Here is a 22,869-nt window from a genome sequence, read left to right as displayed (position 1 = left end):
GACTGCACAGCGTTAACAAGACAATTCAAAATTTGCGCGTCGTGCGTCTTGCGTACACACGGCAGACTGTGAGAATACGAACAAAAATGGGAATTCCTTAACGTTGGGAGCTGCATTATTTCATGGAAATGACGGATTTATGAAGAATATGACGATCAAAACCCACCGCAGAAAAACATTTGCTGCCATGGAATGTGAATCTGTTGAAATTGGTGCTTTCTTGCAGGTAAGATTTGAGTTATGAAGCTGTAAATAATTTCCGCCCCAGAAATGTACCCTGAAGAAAAGGGCCATTCGACTATGCACTTTTTCTCAATCCCGGGACCACTCTGCACCCCTTTTCGCGCGTCTATGCACCCTTACGCTTACTGACATCAATAAACTTCAAACTGGCATTTTTAGGTTCAAATATACTAATAATCTCCTTCCTCGAACATTTTCCACTTTCTTCACATCGGTTCATGAAGTCCATGACTACTCAACCAGATCCCATAATAACCTGTTTCTTCCTTTCACCCGCACCCTGTACTCTAGCAACACCCTTCGATTCACTAGTCCACGTCTTTAGAATGCTATCTCTAGCAATTTAAGAACAATGCCGTCCGTGGGTCGATTTCAGATCTCTTACAAAAGAGTCCTCCTCTCCCACTATGTAACATAGCTTTTCTCTCCACTTATTTATTTTCTTTTGTCGTCTACAGTTAGCCTGGTTTAACATTCTTTTGTGTTTTTGTCGTCAGCATTTTGTATTGTCATTGTGTTATTGTCTTGCCCTTGTTTCTTCTTCGATGTTTATTTGTTTGTTTGTTTGTTTGTTTGTTCTTGTCTGTATAAAGGCTGTTGTCTACAAGCCACGGCTTATCTAACAGCCTCATGCTCTCGCTCCTGTATTGTACATAGTTAATTCCTAGTTATTAATTTATTATTTGCTTTTAGTTTATATTGTTTTTCTGTATAATTTAATACACTTTAGATTTGTTAAACTTTTATGTACTGTTTAATTCTCACAATTGTTTTTTTTTTTCTCTCAACAAGAGTATGGAATAAACGTGTATTGAATTGAATTGAATTGAAAACTCCCTAAAGTTGGAAGGCACACAGTCGAAAATCTCCCGGTTCAGAATTTACCCGGCTTCCGTGTACGGACTGACCCAGTTTCGGGTCACTATTGGGTCAGTATGACCCTAAATCTGTGTCAAATCACACATGAATGGCTCCCATTTATAAAACAAGTTTATGGTCAGCATGACCGACCACAGATGGGCCAGGCCCCCACAACCAGAAATCCAACCCGGAATCCTGGAACGATTCGGACCACGGAGTTTTTGGACCAGTGTTTGAAAACAACATTTCAATGTGGCACATATTAACACAATTAGCAATGTCCGAAATGGTTAGTGTCCGAAAAAACCCACTCCAGTTCAGACACTTTCAGTGCAAATTTTCATCTGTAAGATGATGACGTTTTCAAGAAACCATTGCGGAAGTAAAACCAATTGGACATTATTATTGGGAAGGGGGGGGGCGGGGAGACAATGTTCTTCAAAATATTAACCAAATGCCATAATGAAAGTGATACCAAAAAAATAACACCTAGTTATTCAAAAGGACGTGAAATTTAAATGCACGCGCTTTATTTATTCCGATACAACAAAGTTACACAGATATAAACACAACTCGTAAATAATAAATTAAGTCTCATGTACAATAGTGAAGGCAACAATGAAGACAACAAACATAAAATAACATTTTGTTATATTTTACTGAGCATTTTCAAAAATAAATAGGTGATGGACGACTTTCAAAATAATTGTAATAAATTAATGCATTAATATACACCAACACCATATACACCATGGTTTCCAAAACTCATTGCGTGGTCAATCAAAGCAGAACTTTTCGGTCAGAATTGACCCGGGTTCCAGTGGGCCCGACCCATTCCTGACCCGGGAACTGGTTAAAAGATGGGATTTTGACCCATTTCAGGATTATTTTGAAACACTTTTACGGGTCAGTCTGACCAGGAAATGGGTCAAGCCCCCTGTGATCTGAACTGGGTCCATTCTGACCCGGGAAGTATTCAGAGTGAAGGTGCATGATTTGTAATGTTAGCAAAGTGATCGCTCACTGCTTCATTTTATGGTAATGCTTTTGGTAAGTACAACTGACATTTCTACACTCTTTTTGAACCACGTGAAAATTACGGTAGGCCCTTCAAGATAGGTAGGCCAACATCAATGGTACTGCCTGTGCCAGGGACGCAACCCACACAAATAAACACTCATACACTGTAGCATTCGATGCAAAATGCTTATTATTCAAAAACACAAACAAATAAATACTTTGAAGTCTCACAATCATGGATTTTACCCTTGAGGGGAGGGGGAACCCTGAATAATTATCGTGCTTCATCTCAACCCAACCTGTTAAAGCATTGACACTTTCCGTCTTAAAGACACTGGACACTATTGGTAATTGTCAAAGAACAGTCTTCTCATCCTTCGTGAATCTCAACATATGCATCGCACCTGTGAAAATTTGAGCTCAATTTGTCGTCGAAGTTGCGAGATAATAATGAACGAAAATACCACCTTGTCACACGAAGTTGTGTGCTTTCAGATGCTTGATTTCGAGACTTCACAATTTAATTTTGGGGTCTCGAAATCAAATTCGTTGAAAATTACTTATTTCTCGAAAACTACATGACTTTAGAGGGAGCCGTTTCTCACAATGTTTTATACTATCAACCTCTCCCCATTACTCGTTACCAAGTAAGGTTATGTGCTAAACATTATTTGAGTAATCACCAATAGTGTCCACTGCTTTTAAAATTATGTCCATTCTTCTTTAAGTTTGAAGTGGTTTCAACTAGCTGCTAGTATAGGCCCCCATATTGTTTGGTTTCGAAGCAAGAAAGAGGAACGTGGATTATCTGAAAGTGTGCACCATGCATCAAACAATGCAGCGTTTGAACCAATCAAATCTTATGAGACATTAATTAGTTCATCTTTGTACACACCCAACATAATTTCCGTAGCGACCAACTACAGTATTTTAAACACAACTTTCAAATCGAAACATTTGACTACATGTAGCCCTACTTTTAAGGACATCTGCCCATGTGTTGAACAAACCAACCTAAGACCCAACTAGAAATTGAAACTTTCTTAAATAGGTTGGGAACAATATAACGTTATTGTGTCCTTATTTCAATTCATGCTAACGACCCATCAGAGCCATGCGATTCCAATATACCGATTACAACTTCTTAATCCGTCTTTTCTTCATCTACACTTGTAATCTCCTTTTTCAAAGTGATCGATTTTTCGATAACATTCCATTTCGCTTTACTTAACTTCAGATTAAATCATGTATCGATTAGTCGATACTGACAAGCAGTGGAATAACACCTATAGCCTATTATAGAACAACGCAAGCCGTAGTTTTCTGAGGCGACCGAAGGTTCGAAAGTAAGCCACGTCGTCACGGCGATCGTTCGAAGCCAGCAGTCGATGCAATGGGGGACGGGAAGGTTGGGATCATTTTCTAGGGAGAAATAGAAACAAGACAATGAGTAAAAGATGAGTGTGTCTGTAAATTGAAAACAGATGTCATGGTAGAATTTTCGTTGATACATTTAAGAGTTGTATCTCTAGTTCCGTTTGACATATGCAGGGTACACTTTTGGTAATTACGCCACAAGCCACAAGTTAAAGACACTGGTAATTGTCTAAGACCAGTCTGCTCACTTGTTGATTCTCAACATATGCATAAAATTTCAAACCTGTGAAAAGGAGCCCAATTGGTCGTCAAAGTTGCGAGATAACTATGAAAGAAAAAACACCCTTGTCACGCGAAGTTGTGTGCTTTCAGATGCTTGGTTTCGAGACCTCAAATTCTATATTGTGAGGTCTCGTAATCAAATTCGTGGAAAATTGCTTCTTTCTCGAAAACTACGTCACTTCAGAGGGTTTATGCTAATACTTTTGGGCAATTACCAATAGTGTCCACTGCCTGACATGGACAAACTACTTGGTAAAAAGCACTGGAGAGCTGATGATATTATAACAAATAAATAACAACGACCCAATTTAATAAAGTACTGTAGTTTTAGAGGAAGATGTATTTTTTCCATAACTTAACTTATGAGAAATGTTTATGGCATGAAGTTTTTCACAGGCATCTGAAAGCATACAATTCTAGACAACAAGAGAACTTGTACTTTCATTATTTTTTTTGCAACTTATGACCGATATTGAGCCAAAAATGTCCACAGGGTTGTTAACGCATATAATGTTGATAAACACCAAGTTAGGATGCTGCATGGTCTTTGAAAATTACCTAAAGTATACCATGCCTTTAAAGTAGTAGTGTTGTAATAGCCAAGCAATGCATAATAATTAAACACATTTCTGAAACTGTAGTTTTTAAATTTTATTTGACATAAATGACAAAGAATCAAGAAAAATATCCTTCACTTGTACCTTGACTATCTGCGTCCTCTTCCCGATCTCTCTCGGAGTTCTCTCCTTGCAGGCCTTCTTAGGGAACGGTGACATCTCCATAGCCTCCAGGCAGTCTTTAAGATGCGGTCTCAGCCTCTTCTGCTCATACACCACAATCTCCGGGTCTCCGTTAAAGGCCAGCTCGGTAGCGTACGCCAGGGCAAACACCCCGCAGTCACTGGACCCTCTCTGGCGGTGCATCCTCGGTAGTCGCACCTCCCACGCCCCGGTGTTGTCGTCTCCCTCACAGAGGTTGATCACCTGGTGAGTCAGCTGTCGTGTCAGACCCATGTTTTTGCTGTCCATCACCTTGATGATCTTTCCCCCGGTCTTGAAGAGCGTGACCCAGTGGTTGTTGCCGTTCTGCATCACCTGAACACCGTCTGAGACGATGGGTTTGAACTGAAGGACATTGCCGAGTACGGGCTCCTGAAGCCCCTCCAGGGCCGGGAACTGACGGCTCAGAAGCCGCTGACCGGCCACGATGTGATTGTCTGTCAGCCACTCGCCATCCACGAGGATCGTGCGGTCTTTGGCTTGTAGGCCGAGCTCAGGGACCCATGAGTCACCCTCATTCTTCACCTCATCGGGCGGTCTTCTCTTGTTGGGCGTCGTGAAGTTGTCTTCTCCCTCGCAAAGCGAATCTGCATCTCGTTTTGTCCCGGACCCGGATTGATGATCCCATGAAAAAACCTGTAGTTTGTGGGGGGGGGGAATCAGATGATTTGAACATTTTGCTTAAGTAGCTGTTTAATATTTGACAAGGCCTACCAATAATTTGCAACAACTAATAACTGACAGATATGGAAAATCCACTATCCATGCCCTTTCAAGGATTTTATGATAACATGTTTGCATTTTGTCATGATTGCCTGTTCTTTAACTTTTGTGGAAATTTTAGATTTTGTAAACATGTCATTTTAGTATTGCTATTATTATGTAATGCTACCGACAATATGTTGTATTTAAACCGAAACAAAAAATAAATATATAAAATATAAAAAACGATACAACCCACCAATAGTCGATATTAATCTATGCTGATTAATCGAAAACCGAATATTAATCAATACTTTACCCGTTGATCGTTGATATGGAAGCGGCGAATGATAATCTTGATGTGTTTCTGCTCGATGTCACTGCAGATGTGCACAGCTTTACAGCTCGGCTCTGAAGGTTTGGTATCCCTTTCCTTGAAGAGAACGACAGAATATAAAACACTGTTGGACCATGATCAAAGGGAAGAGAAAAGTTACTGAGGAACAATACGTCATCTTTTATTTTGTAATGCAAGTCGCCAGACACACAATGCCCGAAGGCCACTTCAAGGTGTGGTACAATTGTATTTTTGCCATGGGCCGATGCCACCTACTCCTGGGGCTGAAACAGGGTTACCCCCTTTACAATCACTACGTATGAAGGCTTGGGTACCATCCATCAGAAGCCTGGCTGGTAGAGCATAAAGCAATTATTAGCTTCTTATGCAGAAATAGTATGTCTTGCAAAATTCACATACTAATTTGATAACAGAATTTTGTTTTTGCCATATGAGTTCACAATATAACTGAATAATGCTGGGTGTACCCCACTATTTGGGGAAAACCTTTCGTATACTGTCACGACTTTTTTCATCAAATTGAGTAAATTATATAGCCCTACTAGTTTGTTTCATAGTGAATGGAAAAGTGGTGAATGGACACGGAAACTTCTCCCAAGCAGCATATCGATTTAGGTGAAGCACGTTTTTTTTCCCGTGGAAAAAAATCAAAATGGCTGACCAACTGCCCAAAAAATAGAAACAAATCTGAAGTTAAGTTGTCCGAAAATAAGTTTGATTGTTTTTCAAGAGTCTGAAACGTTTTAAATACTCGTTGAATATTTCTGAATTGCCGTTGGTTGCTAAGGGAATTTATTTAGTGTTGCTGGGAATAGAGCGGGAGAGTTGGTGGTTTTTTAACATTTTGAACTGGTATTTTTTTTTTAAGTTCCAGCAGTCGGGTCGAATCCGTGTGAACAGTTTGACGTCACTGGTGCTTTTGGTGCGTCACTGTAGGTGCGGCACAGGAGATTTTTGTTTTAGGAAATAAAGGGGAAATAGTTTTGAGTGGACAAGTTTGAGAATTTGGCGCAAAAATAATGTTCTAAAATGTTCAAGGCAAGCATGGGCGCCATTTAAGCATTGTCTGCACAGATCAGGGCCCAATTTCATAGCGCTGCTTAACAGTAAGCACATTTGCGTGTTTACTATAGCAGAAAAAAATTGCTTAAGCCTTAGCGTATTTCACAGGTCAACAGAAAAATTGGGCGGCTATATTGCGTGTTTACCGTGGATTTGCATTGTGACGTCATTTATTTTCGTCAGTAAGCACCGGAAGGTTAGCATGCCTTTTCGTGCGCTAACGGTTAGCAGCGCTATGAAATGGAAAGTACAAAATCAGCCGCTAAGCAGCGCTATGAAATTGGGCCCTGTTGTTGTATTAAAAGTGTTGCTTACCGAAATGTCATGAAAGATTTCCGTATCCTGCCAACACTTTTTCTCTGGCTTTTATCAAAAATAGATACTAACGTAATTTATTTTATAACAATGAAAAAGTGGTGGCAGGATATGGAAATTTGTTCACTTATTTTTAATAAATAAGATTTCATAACTTGTGAAAAAGTGGTGGCAATGTAATATGGATTGTTCCCAACTTAATTTTACCAAAAGAACTTTCCCATTTGAATAAATTAGATACTAAAAAGTTGTGGCAGGAAATAGAAAATTGTCCAGTTTTATATTATTATGTTCTTAAATTCAAAATGTACGTCCTACTAAAGGAAGCATAGGGCCATTTCCAGGTCATTCTGTTTACAAATGATCCGATTTACATCTTACAAAAAAGCCAGAGTTGGTGCTGACCAGTTTTAATAAGTTTACAAATCACTTTAAAAAGGTCCTAGCATACAACTAAAATCTACAGTATTTCACATGAAATTTAGCTGTTTTGCCGAATTAAGCCCGTGGTGTTCTTTGATGGTGAAATCTTACCGCAAAGGCAAAGGAGTCAGACACACCTGGAGACATCGTTACCTCCAGCCCCTCGGGGAGTCGTGCCTTGCCGTCAGGTTGCTGTTGGCCACAGTGGAAGGTCGAGTTCGGCTTCTTTGCGAGAGAGCAGCCACAAATGGCGACCCGAACTAGCTGGCTTGGCCTAAATGGTTTCCCTTAAATATTTATTTTCTTAATTTGTTTTGTTAAGCCAAATTCTCGACACAAAACGTGTGGACAAAGACTATTGTTACGACTCGTCCACATTGCGCAACACAAACGTTTGAACAACAATGAGCTTCGCGGGGAAAAAAAGTGACTGTTTTCAGTTAGTGCCAAATTCAAGTGTCATCACTTTTAAAATCACAAAACAGTCGTTGGTTCAAAGACATGTGTTTTCTTGTTCTACGAAGGAAAGCCATAATATAATGAATAGAAGTAAATGTAATACATTCCATTAGATGTTAGAATCCTTGTACACGGATACGATTAAAACAACGAGGTTTACAACTAAAAACATATAATACATGTTTGATCGAAGTTGGCGAAACACAAAAATGCGACAATTTTGAAAAACTAAATCCAGTGGTCGCAGGCTCAAATCCTGTTTTTTGTTTTCAATTTATTTGTGTTCACCCCCAATAAAACCGGAGTGTGAATGGGCGTAGGCCTAATCCTTGCCACAGCGGGTTGTATGACGTGACTTTTGACTGGTGCCACGCAAACAGTGGGTTCGTTCGTTTAGCTTCCCTGATCGACCCCGATCTGGCCCCGGTGCGTTCAAATAGCTTTGACGTCATTCCAGGGGCCCACCCAGGGCCCAATTTCATAGCGCTGCTTAACGGAAAGCAAATTTGCGTGCTTACTGTAGCAGAACAAAATTGTTTAAGCCTTAGCGTATTTCACAGGTTAGCAGAAAAATTTGACGGCCATATTGCGTGTTATCGTGGATTTGCATTGTGACGTCATTTATTTTCGTGCGGTAAGCACCGGAAGGTTAGCATGCCTTTTCGTGTGCTTATGGTTAGCAGCGCTATGAAATAGAAATCGCACAGTAAGCAAAAAATCGGCCGATAAGCAGCGCTATGAAATTGGGCCCTGGTCAGCCCCCAGTGCCCTGCTTGCAGAGTTGGTCACTACGAGAGCGGTGAGTGATCGTTCCTTCAGCTCTTGTCAGGGGCTCACCCGAGCCTTGAGCACCGCGGGGGGTGGACTCCCAGGGAAGCTTATCGAACGCACCCAGTATGAAATAGGGAGACTGCACCAATTGAGCCACCGGTAAACGTAAATCAAGAAAACGCACCCGGGGTGGGGGGGGGGGGTGGGGCTTTTGTTTTCCCTTTTTTGATTGGTCATTGGTCTTCATAAGGTACCAGACAATCGCCCGGAGTTTCTCAAATGCCAAATGGTTGGTTGCAGATTTCAATGCACAACCTAACACCCTTCCCAGGGTCCAATTTCATAGAGCTGCTATAAGCACAAAAATTTGCTTAGCATGAAATTTCCTTAAATAACAACAGGATTACCAACCAAATTTCAACGTGATTTTCAGGATACGCAAACAGCTGAATACCAGTAACAAGGAATATGCAACAATGAAAATTGGTTGGTAATCCTGTTTTTATCAAATCTTTGTTGCTTAGCAGCTCTATGAAATTAGGCCCAGGTATTACATAAAAGGGGTCTTGTGTCTCATTTAGACCGTGGACTTGTCATATACACGAGGCAACTTTTACAGGCAACTTGGAAGCAACCAACTACAGAGCATAATGCCACGTGACCATTTCGGTAGTGATTTTTCAAAACAAGGTCTTACTAGCTCAAATAATGTGGACATTCAAATGTGAATGGATTCTCTTTTTGGAGATTGCCACAAACTGGTTGCCTGTAAATTGCCTCGTGTGACATGACATAATCCTAAGAATGAACCGTATATTAAAAAAAAAACTCCAATATCAAGACTTTGTGATTTAATTAGCTCAATTATGCAAACAAACCATTCTAAAGAAGAAAACACAAACAAATTCTATTCAAACACTACAAAAGTGGACGGATGTTTTGAAGTACTCTAATGCTACAATATGTTATAATTTGTGATAGTTATATATAAACATTTCTTGGAATATCAGACATATAAGAAAAATGTTAATCTATCATTTGAATCATTTAATAAATTCATGAATTTCTGAATAAAATGCCCAGTGGAATGGTTTTGTGAGAAAGAGGACGGATCTTTTCAATAATATTCTCCAAATTATTATAATATTTTTTCCTTAAATCATGTCATGTTAAATATTGATTAGTTGGTAGTTTATAGTTATGCCAGTATTTTAAAAGCAAATAAACGGATTGAAAACTTCAATATTCAAAATAGGTTAATATTTCATTTTATCTTAAATTTAAGGCACAAGCTCATATTGGTGGATAATAATTATAGTCTTTAAACAAACACACAATCATTCTCGTTAAAACTTTATCTCAAAACAGATCATAGAATAAAATTAGTTTTCACCCTTACACCAACCCAATGTGTATAAGGCACTGTGTTTACTCAGTACTTTCCCGAGTTCTGTGAACAAAGTCCACAGCCAAATCATTCAGATGGGGTTCGAACCCATAACCTTCGCATTGCTAGAGCAGATAACACACCACTAAGTAGCTAGCCCGATGGCTAAAGGCAGTTCAAATCATATCATAGAGTTATATATTAGAACTAGAGGGAGCACTCTAACTACACACATAACTTAACCGTGCTGGCTGACCATGGGTTCGAATCCCTGCTGGTAAATTACATACAATTGTTCCCTTACAAAATGTTGGCTGAGTGAACTGGTGCATGACATGTGCTATACGATGGGTCGCACCATTTTCTCAAAGACCAAAAAACGCTTCTTGTTGGGCAGTGTCACTTGGTTTTGTTCGCCTTCCAGTTTTATTACATAACTCTATGATGCAGAAACACTAGCATTTATACCATGATGTGTAAACACACTCAATTTGATGATTTATTAAAATTAAACAAAATTAATTATCAGAAAGGTTGAATAGTGAAAGAAATTAAAACTCAACAGAAGACCTCAAAGTTTGAAACTCTCCTCAAAAATATGAGAATTAGAGAAATCCTCACAGAAATGAGTTTTAGCCAACTCAGGACATGATGCTGTTAGCGTCATCAATTGCAATTGTTGTTACTGGAATGGTGAATACAGAACGAAGATCCTGTAGGGATAGTAAAAGGAAATAGTTATAGGTACATTATAAGGAACATATACCAGATTTGGGAACCAAGTTAGAAAATACTCAGATCGTACATGTGACATGTTGGTCCTTGGTAAATACATGTAGTAGGAATTTTTTTTAACCCACTCCTTAAAAGGAGTTTAAATGCAGTGGACACTATTGGTAATTACTCAAAATAATTATTAGCATAAAACCGTACAAGGTAATGAGTAATGGGGAGAGGTTGATAGTAGTTGTGAGAACCGGCTCCCTCTGAAGTGAAATAGTTTTCGAGAAAGAAGTAGTTTTCAACGAATTTGATTTTGAGACCTCAGATTTAGAATTTGACGTCTCAAAATCAAGCATCTGAAAGCACACAACTTTGTGTGACAAGGGTGTTTTTTCTTTCATAGTTATCTCGCAACTTCGATGACCAATTGAGCTCAAATTTTCACAGGTTTGTTATTTTATGCATATGTTGAGCTACACCAAGTGAGAAGACTGGTCTTTAACAATTACCACTAAGGGCTAAACCTACATAGACATTCAGGGTATTCAATTGAAACTTTTCCTGATATTTCCCAAGGGCAAAACAATAAAAAACCAGACTAAAGTATAAAGAATATCAAGCCTGGTTCTTTTGGCTGATAACCTTATTATGCTGTGCTTAGCTAGGGTCAAGTTCATGCAAGGATCAATCGTTAACGAGTGGTTGTTAACTGACGTACGTAGGGCATGCGCACAGAAGTTGTAGTGCGAACAACTGTAGTCATGTCATCAACCAACACGACTTTCGCGATAACCCATGTTATCACTTTGTTGTAACCGGTCCACTGTACGCTGTTCTATGAAAGCGGCTATTGGTAACCAGCCATGGTAGGCTGGTTCCAAATAGTCGACTAGCATAGTCCAATTTAACTATCGCATTATAAATGGCAATTCATAAATACCTCAGACAGTTTCGCTATTCCTATTGGTGGAGAGCGCATCACGTGGTGGTGTATAAACCTTTGTTTATGACCGGTAAAAAGTGTAAATTCATGGGCGTGACACGTGGCCTTGCACCTGTTCTTATAAGACAGTTTCTTCATTCCCATTGGTCGAGAGCATCGGCTGAAACAGTTGTGCCACATCATGCGATACGCACGACGCGCACAGCACTCCTTATAAGGAGTTGTTTACTCGAGGGCGGCAGAGGGCTTTACCATTTCATAGCTGGAGGGGTGTTGTGTTGAAAGAAATCATTTAACAATTATATTTTTTGCATTTATTTTACTTTTTGACCAAAAAGTGATGATGTTTTTGACCGAAAAGGTATTTATGAATGGGAATCAAAGTGTGTTGAATCGATTTCAACTAGTGGTTTAATCCCAACGAGGCCTGGTTCTTGATAATTTTACCGAGACAAAGTTAATAATATTTTTACTATTATTTTGTTACACTCACCGGTGTCTTGTATCTGTGGCACATTGACAGGCAATCTTGAATGATGGGATGATCCAAGAGTCTAAAGAAGGGTACCGGGCTTAGCTTGTTGTCCCCAAGCTCACGATACACACTGGCTAGACGCTCCTGGGAAAAGGTATCCTCCGGGTCAGAGGTCACGCTGAAGCGATGGCTGTCACCGAGGGTTGGCTGACCATGGTGTAATACCTGAGGAGAATTGGAATGGGCAGAAGTGGCTACTTTGTAGATTTTTCGTTTGTTGGGGAATTCAATTTGTACAACAAAAGTACAAGAACATTGATTGCAAATAAATAAAAAGAGTTTGGACGGCTTCTTAAAGACAGTGGACACTATTGGTAATTGTCAAAGACTACTCTTCACAGTTGGTATATCTCAACATATGCATAAAATAACAAAGCTGTGAAAATTTGAGCTCAATCGATCGTCAAAGTTGCGAGAAAATAATGAAAGAAAAAACCACCCTTGTCACACAAAGTTGTGTGCCTTCAGATGCATGCCTGATTTCGAGAGCTCAAATTCTAAATCTGAGGTCTCAAAATCAAATAATGTGGAAAATTACTTCTTTCTCAAAAACTACATTACTACAGAGGGAGCTGTTTCTCACAATATGTTATACTATCAACCTCTCCCCATTACTCATTACCAAGTAAGGTTTTATGATAATTATTTTGAGTAATTACCAAACGTGTCCACTGCCTTTAAACAAATTGTTTGCATGGACACAAGAGTACTCAAGACTTCTGGGTACTAGGTGTTATTGTCAAATCTTTTAAACCCTCCATGTTTAAAATACTTTTGAGAGGACATCTTTTTGGAAGGGTTCACATGGTTTTAAAATGTAATGTGCATTGCAGTTATAGAATGAAATAGATGCAGAATGGTTTGCTAACCTGTACTAAAGCATTCAGATCCACAGTGGCTTGTAAAGCACTGGGTGGTATACCTTCTTCAGGCAGGCCCAGGCTAGGCTCAACTTTCTTGTCTTGAAGCCTCACTTCTTGACCTGCCAAAACCTCAACAACCTGGTACAAAACAATGACAATAATATAACAATAATTTTTTAATTTATATAGTGCAAAATCCAGTATAATTTTGTTTGAATGCACTGAACAATAAAATTTTAATAAAAAATACAAGACACACTATAAAAAATAAACCAATTTGCGCTATTACACACATTTAAGTTAATAATACAGTCTGTTAATATTAATAACACATTAAGCCAATGTTGACAACAAGCTTGGCTGAGATTTGATAAATAAAAAAAACCTCAGTCTTGGGTGGCTTGTCTTTATTCCCCTTTACTCTAGACCTAGATTATCTTTACAGACTTTGTGCATCACCTGTATCCAGTCCTGTACTCCATGTGTTTTGTTTAACGCTTTTTTTAATCTTACTAAATGTCTTACTATTTTTAGTGTTAATTACCGGTTGTAAACAAAATGTGGGCTACGAAATGTAAGGTTAATAAAATGAAAATGTAATACAATAACTACAGGTTTGGACACAATTATGACTATTGGTAGTATTAAAACTTTTAAAAAGTGTACATGTACCTCTTTCATGACGCTGAGTTGGTCCAGCTGTTTCTCAGTCGGCTCAGCCTCCTCTAGTTGTGGGCGGGGCATGTGCTTTCCAGATACCACACTCAGAGCTCTGAAGAATCCATTCAGAGCGTCTTGATCAACGCTGAAGTACAGGAGCTAGAGGAATGAGAAAGAGTGAGCATGATAATAATAATAATAAGACTTGTAATGCGCACATATCCACCCTGCAGGGTGTTCAAGGTGCAGTAAAACCAAAAACAAAGAAAAAGAAAAACAGACACAACAAAATTAGTCCTTGAAAACCTGTGACATAAGATAAGTTTTGAATTTTACGATACCATGACAAGATCTAGGATTAAGTGGTAGAGAGTTCCAGATATGTGGCGCAGCTGAAGAAAAAGACCTGTCACCCCATGAGTGTCGAGACTTGGGTTCAATGAGGAGACGCATGGAACTTGATCGAAGATTCCTTGATGGAGTGTCAACTTGAAGCAGTTCAGAAATATAGTGGGGAGCCTTGCCTTTAAGAGCTTTGTGGACAATGAGCATCAGGTTAAAGATGATTCGTTGAGAGATAGGGAGCCAGCATGAGGAACATTACACTCTTGAGTTTGAAGGGAGCAAAAGATTTGGCATAGGCATAGAACTGGCAGCCAATGGGAGCCCAAAAGTTACGTCCCATCCAAAGGACGTAGCATTAATGGCTAATGTGTTTTGTTTAAGGACCATGACCATGGCCATATTTCATAGAGCTGCTTAGCACAAAAAATTGCTTGTAAAGCATGAAATTGCTTCCTTGATAAAAACAGGATTACCAACCAAATTTCCATGTGTTGCAAATTGCATGCTTACTAATATTTGGCTGTTGTTTGCTTATCCTGAAAATCACGTGGAAATTTGGTTGGTAATCCTGTTTTGATCAAGGCAAAAATTTCATGCTGAGCCAATTTTTGTGCTTAGCAGCTCTAAGAAATTGGACCCATGATCCAAACACACACTCTTCTGATCAGAAACACCATAACTTGAGTCTGGTGCTCTTATTCCTTCGACCATTATGCTCCATAAAAGAGTCTCTTACCATGTTAGTATAATCCAGCACAGGGGGCATTAAGGTAGAGTCAGCAAAGATATCAAAGAACATTCTCTGCACATGGGCAGTCCTGTCAAACGGTAGAGGTATACTTGGATCTTCAGGCGTTGGAGGTCTTGGGTCTGATGTGTACCACAGAGGCACCTAAACAAAGATGAAATCAACAATAAACAATCATATTTCAAGTTTTGTTGGTTAACATTACCATCCAAAAGAAAATTACACAAAAGCGCTGTTTGAAAAGGGAACGTAACCCCGTATACCTTTGGTTTTTAGAACCGTTTGATTGTTTTCATCCTATATAAATATATAGACAATAAAACTAACCTGTGAAAGTTTTATTTCAAAAGGTGGTCAAGTTTTGTAGACATCGCAAAAAATCCGGAGCAGTTTTGTCCACTCAGGAAGAATAAACAGTAATTGGAATAAACAATCTGAGAGTTTTGCTGTCAGCACACTGCCCAGATTCAAATAATTTTTCCAAATATAATGCTGTTTCGACCCTAGCAGAGTCTTCCTAGAAGGTTAATAATGAAAACTCAACAAAGCTATTAATTTTGGTTGTTTTTTAAAGTTTTTTTTTACCCATACTGATGTGTTAGCACTGTATACTCAGTACTTTCCCGAGTCCTGTGAAAAAATATCACAGGCATGTTACTTGGGTTTGATTCCGAACCCACAACCCTTGCAATTAAAGATAAACAGGCTTTTAGTATGACAAGTTTTATTGTCTTCAAGTTACATTTGGTTCTGTGAAGCGCCTTTTAAAAACTGGTATAACAGAAGCAGTCAAAAGATGAAAATAAACCAAGGTCAACACCAAAAATATGTGTGGCACAACAGACACAGCTTCAGGGGGGTACCTGCCATGATAAATTTTAATCATAAACAATAAATCAGGCAATAAATGAATCAACTAGAATTCCAGTTTTCTTAACTCATCCACTTTACCTGATCAAACTGCTCCCTGGTCAACGTTCCCAAGCCTAGAGAGTCAACTTTCTTGAAGCACTGTAGAGTAACAAGAAGTTGTGCCTGGGAGGGCTGGGTAAAAGGCTGAGCAATCTGTAGCATGAATGTGCGCCAGTCGATATACTCAGAATCTGGGGACAGGATGGTGGCTAGCTGCTCCAACTGTCAAAACGATAACAACAAATAGGAACAATTATTTCTTCAGAATTTTTTTAAATTAAAAGTTAAATACATCACATCAGAAGGGAGGCAACTTCTTAACCAGTGTCCAATTTCATGGCTCAGTTTTATTAGCAAAGAAGTGGCGTTGGCGGAAGAAGGGCATTCCGCGCTAACGTCAAGCATATTTCCCAAAAGTACTAACATTTTTTAGATTTCGTCAAAAATCCAAAGGGAATATGTCCACTCAGGGTAAGAATAATCAAGACTTGGAATACACAATCTGAGAAGCCTTTAATAACAGTAACGCTTCTCAGGTGCAATTTTTGGGGCATAATGATTTATACTATCAAAAGCTGCTGTAAGCTTCCAACAAAATTATATGTTTCCATTAATTTTAAAAGCAATTATCAAACATACTTTCCTTTTAAAGGGTCTATGTAATTTTTCCTAACACAAAACACAATGCCCATAGATTTACATTAAACTTACACAGTTTGAAGATTATAATAGTAGAAAGCTTCCCTTGAAATTTTACTTACTGAGGTGCCATAGTTTTTGAGAAATGAGTAAAACAAATAATTTCCGTCTCAGTTTTAGCATGTAAAAACGTATTAACCAGTTATGCTATGGTTTTGGTATAATGTCATAATGGAATTTTACATGCTAAAATAATTTTTGTCTTCCTGAGACGAAAATTATTTTATGACTTGTTCTACTCATTTCTCAAAAACTACACAATCTCAGTTGGTTAATATTTGAAGGGAAGCTTTCCACTATCATTATCTTCAAACCCTGTAAGTTTAATGTAAATCTGTGGACATTTTGAAAAAGTACCTGAATCCTTTAACGAATAACTCACTCTCTATTACTACTTGTTATAATTGTTTACTCATTACTCATTTACAGGTACAGACTATTGAAAGTACCAACCTGGTTGAGATTTAGGCTCATCCATTGATCAGGCAGGGCCTCTGTTCCATGCTGGACATATAAATTAACACACAAAGTATACAAAGTCAATAAAACAAAGTGTCAAAAAAATGAAATAGTATTTAAATAAAATAACACCCATGTGTAGATCCTTGTCTTTTGATTTGAAGCTTGATGGCCATGTGTCATTCACAATACAACCCATTAAATGGCATAATGTCATTAATTAATTGCGCATTTCGGTACTATTCAATTTGCATTTTTCAGTATTTATTATTTCCTTTTTGGTGAAGAAAGGAGAATATGAATTAAATTTAGAACAATAATTTAAGTCAAAGACAATCAAGAACTGTTTGAGAAAAATAATGAATAAAAACAAAAGTAAATAAGGAAATAAAAATAACGTAATGTAATGGATACGGAGGAAACCAAAATAGGGGAATTTACAGAAGCCAAAAAGGCGAGTTTTAAAATGCCCACTGACAAATACAAAATGAAACAAGTTACAGCAACAGCAAAAAAGCAACAAACAAACAAAACAAAAATTTACAATCTAACTCAAAGATGAGTATGTTGAACAATAACACTCCTAATTTTCTAACATTACCGTCAATGCAGTCAAGTCAGAAAGAGTATCCACAAATCCCTTGTTAGAGATGAAGCCAGACGGTGCTGAGCGAACAAACTGTTGATACAATAACTTCATCTGATCCACAGTGAATGTGTCTGGTAAAGCAATCTCAATAGGGGAGGGCCTCGGTGGAGGGCTTGGTGTACGGAACACTTTCACTTCCTGTAATAAGCAAACAGGTTTAAATACTAGGTTATTATTGTTGTTAATATTTATTCAGCCATTTCTCTAAAAAGACCTTTCTTTGATTACACTGGGCCTAGATATAGTGGGTTACGCCTGTTTCAGACAGGCGTGCCAGAGCCGCGCCCAACCAAATAGATAAGGAACGACTCTCGGTCCACCCATATCAATTTTGGTTTCAAACAGGCGAACTTAACTTAACATTTACATTGGCTTGATCAGTTCATGACAAGATCGACATCTAAAATCAAGGCACTCCAGAGTCGTTCCAAACGGCTGCGACAGTCGGTGATCTCTCGCCTTCTAGTGTGTCCAATCGCTCCTAACTGTTTCAGACATCAAAATTTTCATGTACTTGTTTCAGAATTTGGTTCGGCGCAATTCTGGAGTGACTGTCTGAAACGGGTGTGAATATAATATTGAATTTTTGTTTTACCTTGTTGATAAGGAATTCATCTTGAAAGGAGACTAGCTCCGGCTGGATTTTCTGTTTCTTCTCGATGTTCTCACCAAGAACTTCTGTCACAGTGTCAATGCTGTGAAGAAAAAAATCACACAAACATGAGTTGACTACAGAACAGTACAACACTTGGATTTGTCACATCATTATGTGGTGCTCTTTGAAGAATGGGGCAGTGGTGTTTAGTTTTTAGTTTTAGTTTTATTAGACTTTACACTGGCATAAAAATATAAATATACAAATAGATACATACATTGTAAAGAAACAAAGAAGCAAAACAGCTAAAAAATACCAAGCCAGTGAGTGGCGAGGAGGAACAGGTGACCAGCACCACTACAAAGCCGTCCTGCCACAAAGAATGTCCCCTTATACCCACCCCACAGTTAAAAACCACCCATCCCACTGCAAAAAAAAAGAAGAAGAAAAAAAGGGGATGGGCGCTTGAAAATGGGACTGACAACTAAAGACGACAACAAGATTGTTAATACTATCATTTCTAATGCTGGTAATGAAACCAAGGATGCCACAGATACATGTAAGTGAATTGAATTACTGTACCTCGCAAGCCAGAGGAACCCTGCAGACAAGGGTGCTTGCTATGTGAACCAGAAATAAAGAAACACAGGGGCTCAGATATGACCTCACTGGGTCTGTACGGATTTTCTTCTTAAATCCTTGTGTGTTGTTTCATGTGCAATATTTGTTTGTGCCTTTTGTAATTGTTGATATTTGTGGTGCTTTTTAAACTTGTGCGAGCAATGTAATTTTTCTTTTTTGAAATGAATAAAGTTTCTTATGTCTCATGTCCTACTCTTCCACAATAAATGTTCTGGGTTTCCTATACCAATCCTAGTGCCCAAAACGAAGGACAAATCAATTATGGTAAAGCATCTCACTCAAGGACAAAAGTGCCACGACCTGGACTTGAACCCACACTCTGCTAAACAGAAACACCAGGTCTCAATTTAAAGCCTGTAAGCACAAAACTCTGCTAAGCACAGGAAAATCTTGCCTAGCCAAAAAACAGGTCACTAGCCAACATCCCATAAAGTTTACACTATGGCGACTGGTGCTCCACTCACTTTTTACTTACATGTTAGCAGAGAAATTTGTTAAACAGTATTTTCTGAAAATTTTTTGGTTTTACCCATACACCAAGTATTTTCTGCTTATTAACAGCTTTAAGAAATTTGGCCCAGAGCTTGAGTGCGATGGTCTGTACACCTCAAAGAAATTTGTTTAACAGTATTTTCTGCTAAACAGCTTTATGAAATTGGGCCCAAGAGCTCATTGAAGGTCTTACCTGCCCATTTCCTGTTGGAAGCGAGCGCCCAGCCAGTCATCCATATCCTTGTACACCTCTTCAGACTTGGCTTTAAGCTCCTGAAGGACGGCAATAGCGTGGATCTTTGTCAGCTCCATCCTCGTCTTCAGACCACTCTCTAAGGGACAGAAGCAAATCAAGAAAGAGGCTAAAAAAGGCACACCCTTTTCATCTGACAACTCACACCTGTTATCTCTATTTATTTGTTTTTTTTTTCCCAAACAGTGGACTTGATTGGATCATGCACAAACCCGTTGTGCTGTTGAATGCCCCCCAAAAAAGAAATGTTTTCAAATGTTGATTTTTTAGAGTATATAGTAAAAATGTGGGCCTTCTTACACACAGGAAAGCGTTTTTTTTTTTTTTTTTTTTATGTTACCACTCGCAGAAAGTTCTTTCTCATTAAGATTCAGTTTTCGTAAAAAAGATTTTGGTCCAGTAAAAAAAATGTATCTACAAGCCCTGCAATCTTTTGGAATTTTACCCTGAAAAACGAATCCCGATTACTGACCTTCATGTGAGATGGCTGCTAGGTATTCCTGCTTCATCCTGTCTCTTAATTCCTTCTTAGCTCGTTCCTCCGGAGTATCCTCGGTTGCTAAATCAACATTGGGAGATAACAAATTTCAAACTTAGCCATATTTGAAAAAGGGATTGGCATGGGAACTGCAATTTCAAACTTACACAGCAGATCAAAAAAATTGAATTTCAAACAGAATTCTATGAATAGGCACTGCATGAGCCTGAATTGAAACTTTGGATATGTGAAATAAAAAGTACATGTATTAATAACACCTACTGTAGTACTGCCTCTGAAGAAGGTCCAGTTTGGATCGAAAGCTAAGGCCATCTACCTGACTCATCTAACAAAACCTAATTTTAAAAAAGTCCAACCTGAGTGATTTCTTTTAACCAGCGTGTAACACCATGTTTCTACCTCCATGGTAACACCACACGATCAGTCCTAGTTAGATTTCCAATGTTTATGTGTTTCTTTCTAATGAAGGCACTTGTCAAAACTAGCACAAATTGAAGATAAGACTTAAGGCTTTGCATGGTGGAAAAATAATGAGTAAAGCAAAGTTTGCGGTGACACCATGTAAACAATCGTTTTTGTGAGTAGTTGTGGCTCTGAGAAAAGCCGGTTTCTGTTTGACGTTTCAACCAGTGTTATGTACTCTGACCGTCTTTTCTTGTCGTCTTCAAAATGACATTGAGCTATTTTGAACATTTAGTTTCCTTACTTTCTTTATTAATGTGTCAAATCAAGTGATATGTCACATAAACTCTCAGAACTTTTCTTCCGAGTGCAATTTCCTTTAAACATCCCACTTACCAGGAGGTGGTGTCGGTGGTGGGGTAGGCGTGGCCGTCTTCTTCCCCTTCTTGGGCGACTTCTTCCCAACCGGTGACTTCTTGCCACTGGGGGATTTCTTGCCACCAGCCGGGGATTTCTTGCCGGATGGTGACTTACTCTTGCTTCGTTTCTTAGCTGGCTTCTTGGCGTTACCCTTGTCCTTCTCCTTGTCCTTCTCGGCCTCGCGGATCTTTTCCGCTTCGTCTTCGGCATCCCGAGCAGCAAGTTCTGCAGCAGTCTGTTGTGAGACACACAGAAAATGCACATAAAAAGAAAAGAACATAAATATTTTTGTAATAAAATGGCTCCGTTTAACTGGGGTCAAAATGCATACAATGCTTAGCAGTTGTACATACACATAGTAATAGATTTCACATTGAGGATCTTTTCTGCTTTGCCTTCAGCGCCTGGAGTAGCAACTTCTGCCGCGGTCTCTTGTGAGATACACAGAAAAAACAGAAGAGAACATGCGTTTGGGTTTTAGCGTCAAGTGTGCATTGGCAAAACAATTTTAAGCAGCTCAAGCTATTTGTTTTACACGGTAAACATGGTCAAGTGACCACCTTTTAACCAATAGGACTGTTTGATATATTTTTAAATAATGTTTATTAATAAAGTATACTTTTTTGTGTTAGTTTTAAACAATCAATGTGTTTGTATAAAGTGCAATCGTTTTAGAGGTGCAAGAAAACACTCAAACTTAACGTGATGCATTAATGTTATTATTAAGTATGAAGAAATTGATTTGCTCTTAATGCTATAATAATTGTGAAAGTGTCGTGGCCGAGCGGTTAAGAGCACCGAATTCAAACTCTGGTGTTTCTGATCAGCAGAGTGTGGGTTCAAATCCCCAGCCGTGACACTTGTGTCCTTAAGCAAGACCATTGCTTCACCATTGCTTCGTCCTTCGGATGGGACGTTGGTCCCATGTGTTATGTAAAGCATGTAAAAGAACCCAGTGCACTTATCGAAAAGAGAAGGGGTTCGCCCCGGTGTTCCTGGTCTGATCGGCAGCAAATTGCCCCACAGCACCTTGTAAAACATTACATGGTGCTATCAGAATTAGGTCTCATAATTCAAACGAAGTCCCACATCTTGTAGGATATACTGTATGTTACAGCGCCAGGAGCGTCACTGAGTGACGGACATGTGCGCTATATAAGAAGTCACAATTATTATTATTATTATAATTAATTATTTAAATTAACTACACAGAAGTTTGAAAATCTTTGTTTCAGTTAATTTCAAGGATAAGAATTGCATGATCAACTTTTGGGGGATAAATGGATTTCTCTGACAATGACAAACTCTTGAAAGATAAAGAAAGAGTTATATTTAATTTAGGGTGATCGAAGACTAATTGGCTAGAGTGGGATTCTAACTGCGATTTTTGGACGGTGCTTTACCAACTGAGGTATCTAGCCCTTATGTTAGCAGTCTCCCTTAGTTTGAATTCTGTTTGTTCGAGGGGTGAGGAGGCGATTACAGAGTAAAGGAAAATTCTTCTCGTCGGGGCTTGTGAGAATTATCTGCGAGGCAGTTTCATTATTTATACAACATTTTGTAAAAATAGAAAAAAGTTTTATTTATGTTGCAGTTCAGAGTGTCAGTCTCGAGCTCTGGTCTTTCTAAAGAGCAGACTGGGGTTCGATTCCCAGGCTTGACATTTGTGTCCTTAAACAAGAATCTTAACCACTATTGCTTCAGATTTTTGGTCCCTTGTGTCGTGTAATCCAAGGAAAAGAACTGCGTTACACTTATCGCTAACAAAAGGGCTCTGCCTAGCGTTTCTGGTAGTGGCTGCTGATGAATGTGCCACAAACCGTTATAAGGTGCTGTATGAACTCATTTCACAATCTAAAATTCTTAAAAGTTAGTCTATTTGTTTAAGCGCCTTGAGTACATGTACCTTATTGTAGAATAATGCATTTTTTTTAAGTTTATTTTATTTTATGCAAGTCGCCAGACACACAAGGCCTTAAGGCCACTTCAAG

At 38.7% G+C, this 22,869-nt stretch overlaps 2 protein-coding genes across 3 annotated transcripts in view; both read right to left on the bottom strand.

The window, feature by feature from the left end:
- Positions 1-1,597: 1,597 nt before the first annotated feature.
- LOC139945869 (uncharacterized) lies at positions 1,598-8,178 on the bottom strand. Its single transcript, XM_071943367.1, has 5 exons — positions 8,061-8,178; positions 7,534-7,696; positions 5,584-5,697; positions 4,485-5,198; positions 1,598-3,546 (listed from the first exon to the last, which is right to left on the bottom strand). Coding segments are annotated over exons 1-5 (1,056 nt in total). The 5' UTR covers positions 8,063-8,178; the 3' UTR covers positions 1,598-3,483.
- A 1,322-nt stretch (positions 8,179-9,500) lies between these two features.
- The window catches only part of LOC139945867 (sperm flagellar protein 2-like), a 43,844-nt gene continuing 30,475 nt past the window's right edge, over positions 9,501-22,869 (bottom strand). For both annotated transcript variants that reach the window (XM_071943365.1, XM_071943366.1), the window contains 12 exons: positions 20,855-21,113; positions 20,030-20,116; positions 19,498-19,636; positions 18,171-18,270; positions 17,528-17,713; positions 16,921-16,971; positions 15,808-15,990; positions 14,845-15,000; positions 13,776-13,922; positions 13,110-13,241; positions 12,199-12,405; positions 9,501-10,752 (listed from right to left, as the gene is read on the bottom strand). In XM_071943365.1, coding sequence (XP_071799466.1) covers positions 10,681-10,752; positions 12,199-12,405; positions 13,110-13,241; positions 13,776-13,922; positions 14,845-15,000; positions 15,808-15,990; positions 16,921-16,971; positions 17,528-17,713; positions 18,171-18,270; positions 19,498-19,636; positions 20,030-20,116; positions 20,855-21,113 — 1,719 coding nt within the window. In that variant the 3' untranslated portion in view covers positions 9,501-10,680. The remainder of the gene's footprint in view (positions 10,753-12,198; positions 12,406-13,109; positions 13,242-13,775; positions 13,923-14,844; positions 15,001-15,807; positions 15,991-16,920; positions 16,972-17,527; positions 17,714-18,170; positions 18,271-19,497; positions 19,637-20,029; positions 20,117-20,854; positions 21,114-22,869) is intronic.

Source organism: Asterias amurensis, chromosome 13 (genome assembly GCF_032118995.1).
Source record: "Asterias amurensis chromosome 13, ASM3211899v1".
NCBI classification, from domain to species: domain Eukaryota; kingdom Metazoa; phylum Echinodermata; class Asteroidea; order Forcipulatida; family Asteriidae; genus Asterias; species Asterias amurensis.
The sequence above is the reverse complement of the archived record's forward strand: the minus strand, read 5'-3'. Positions and strand labels throughout refer to the sequence as shown.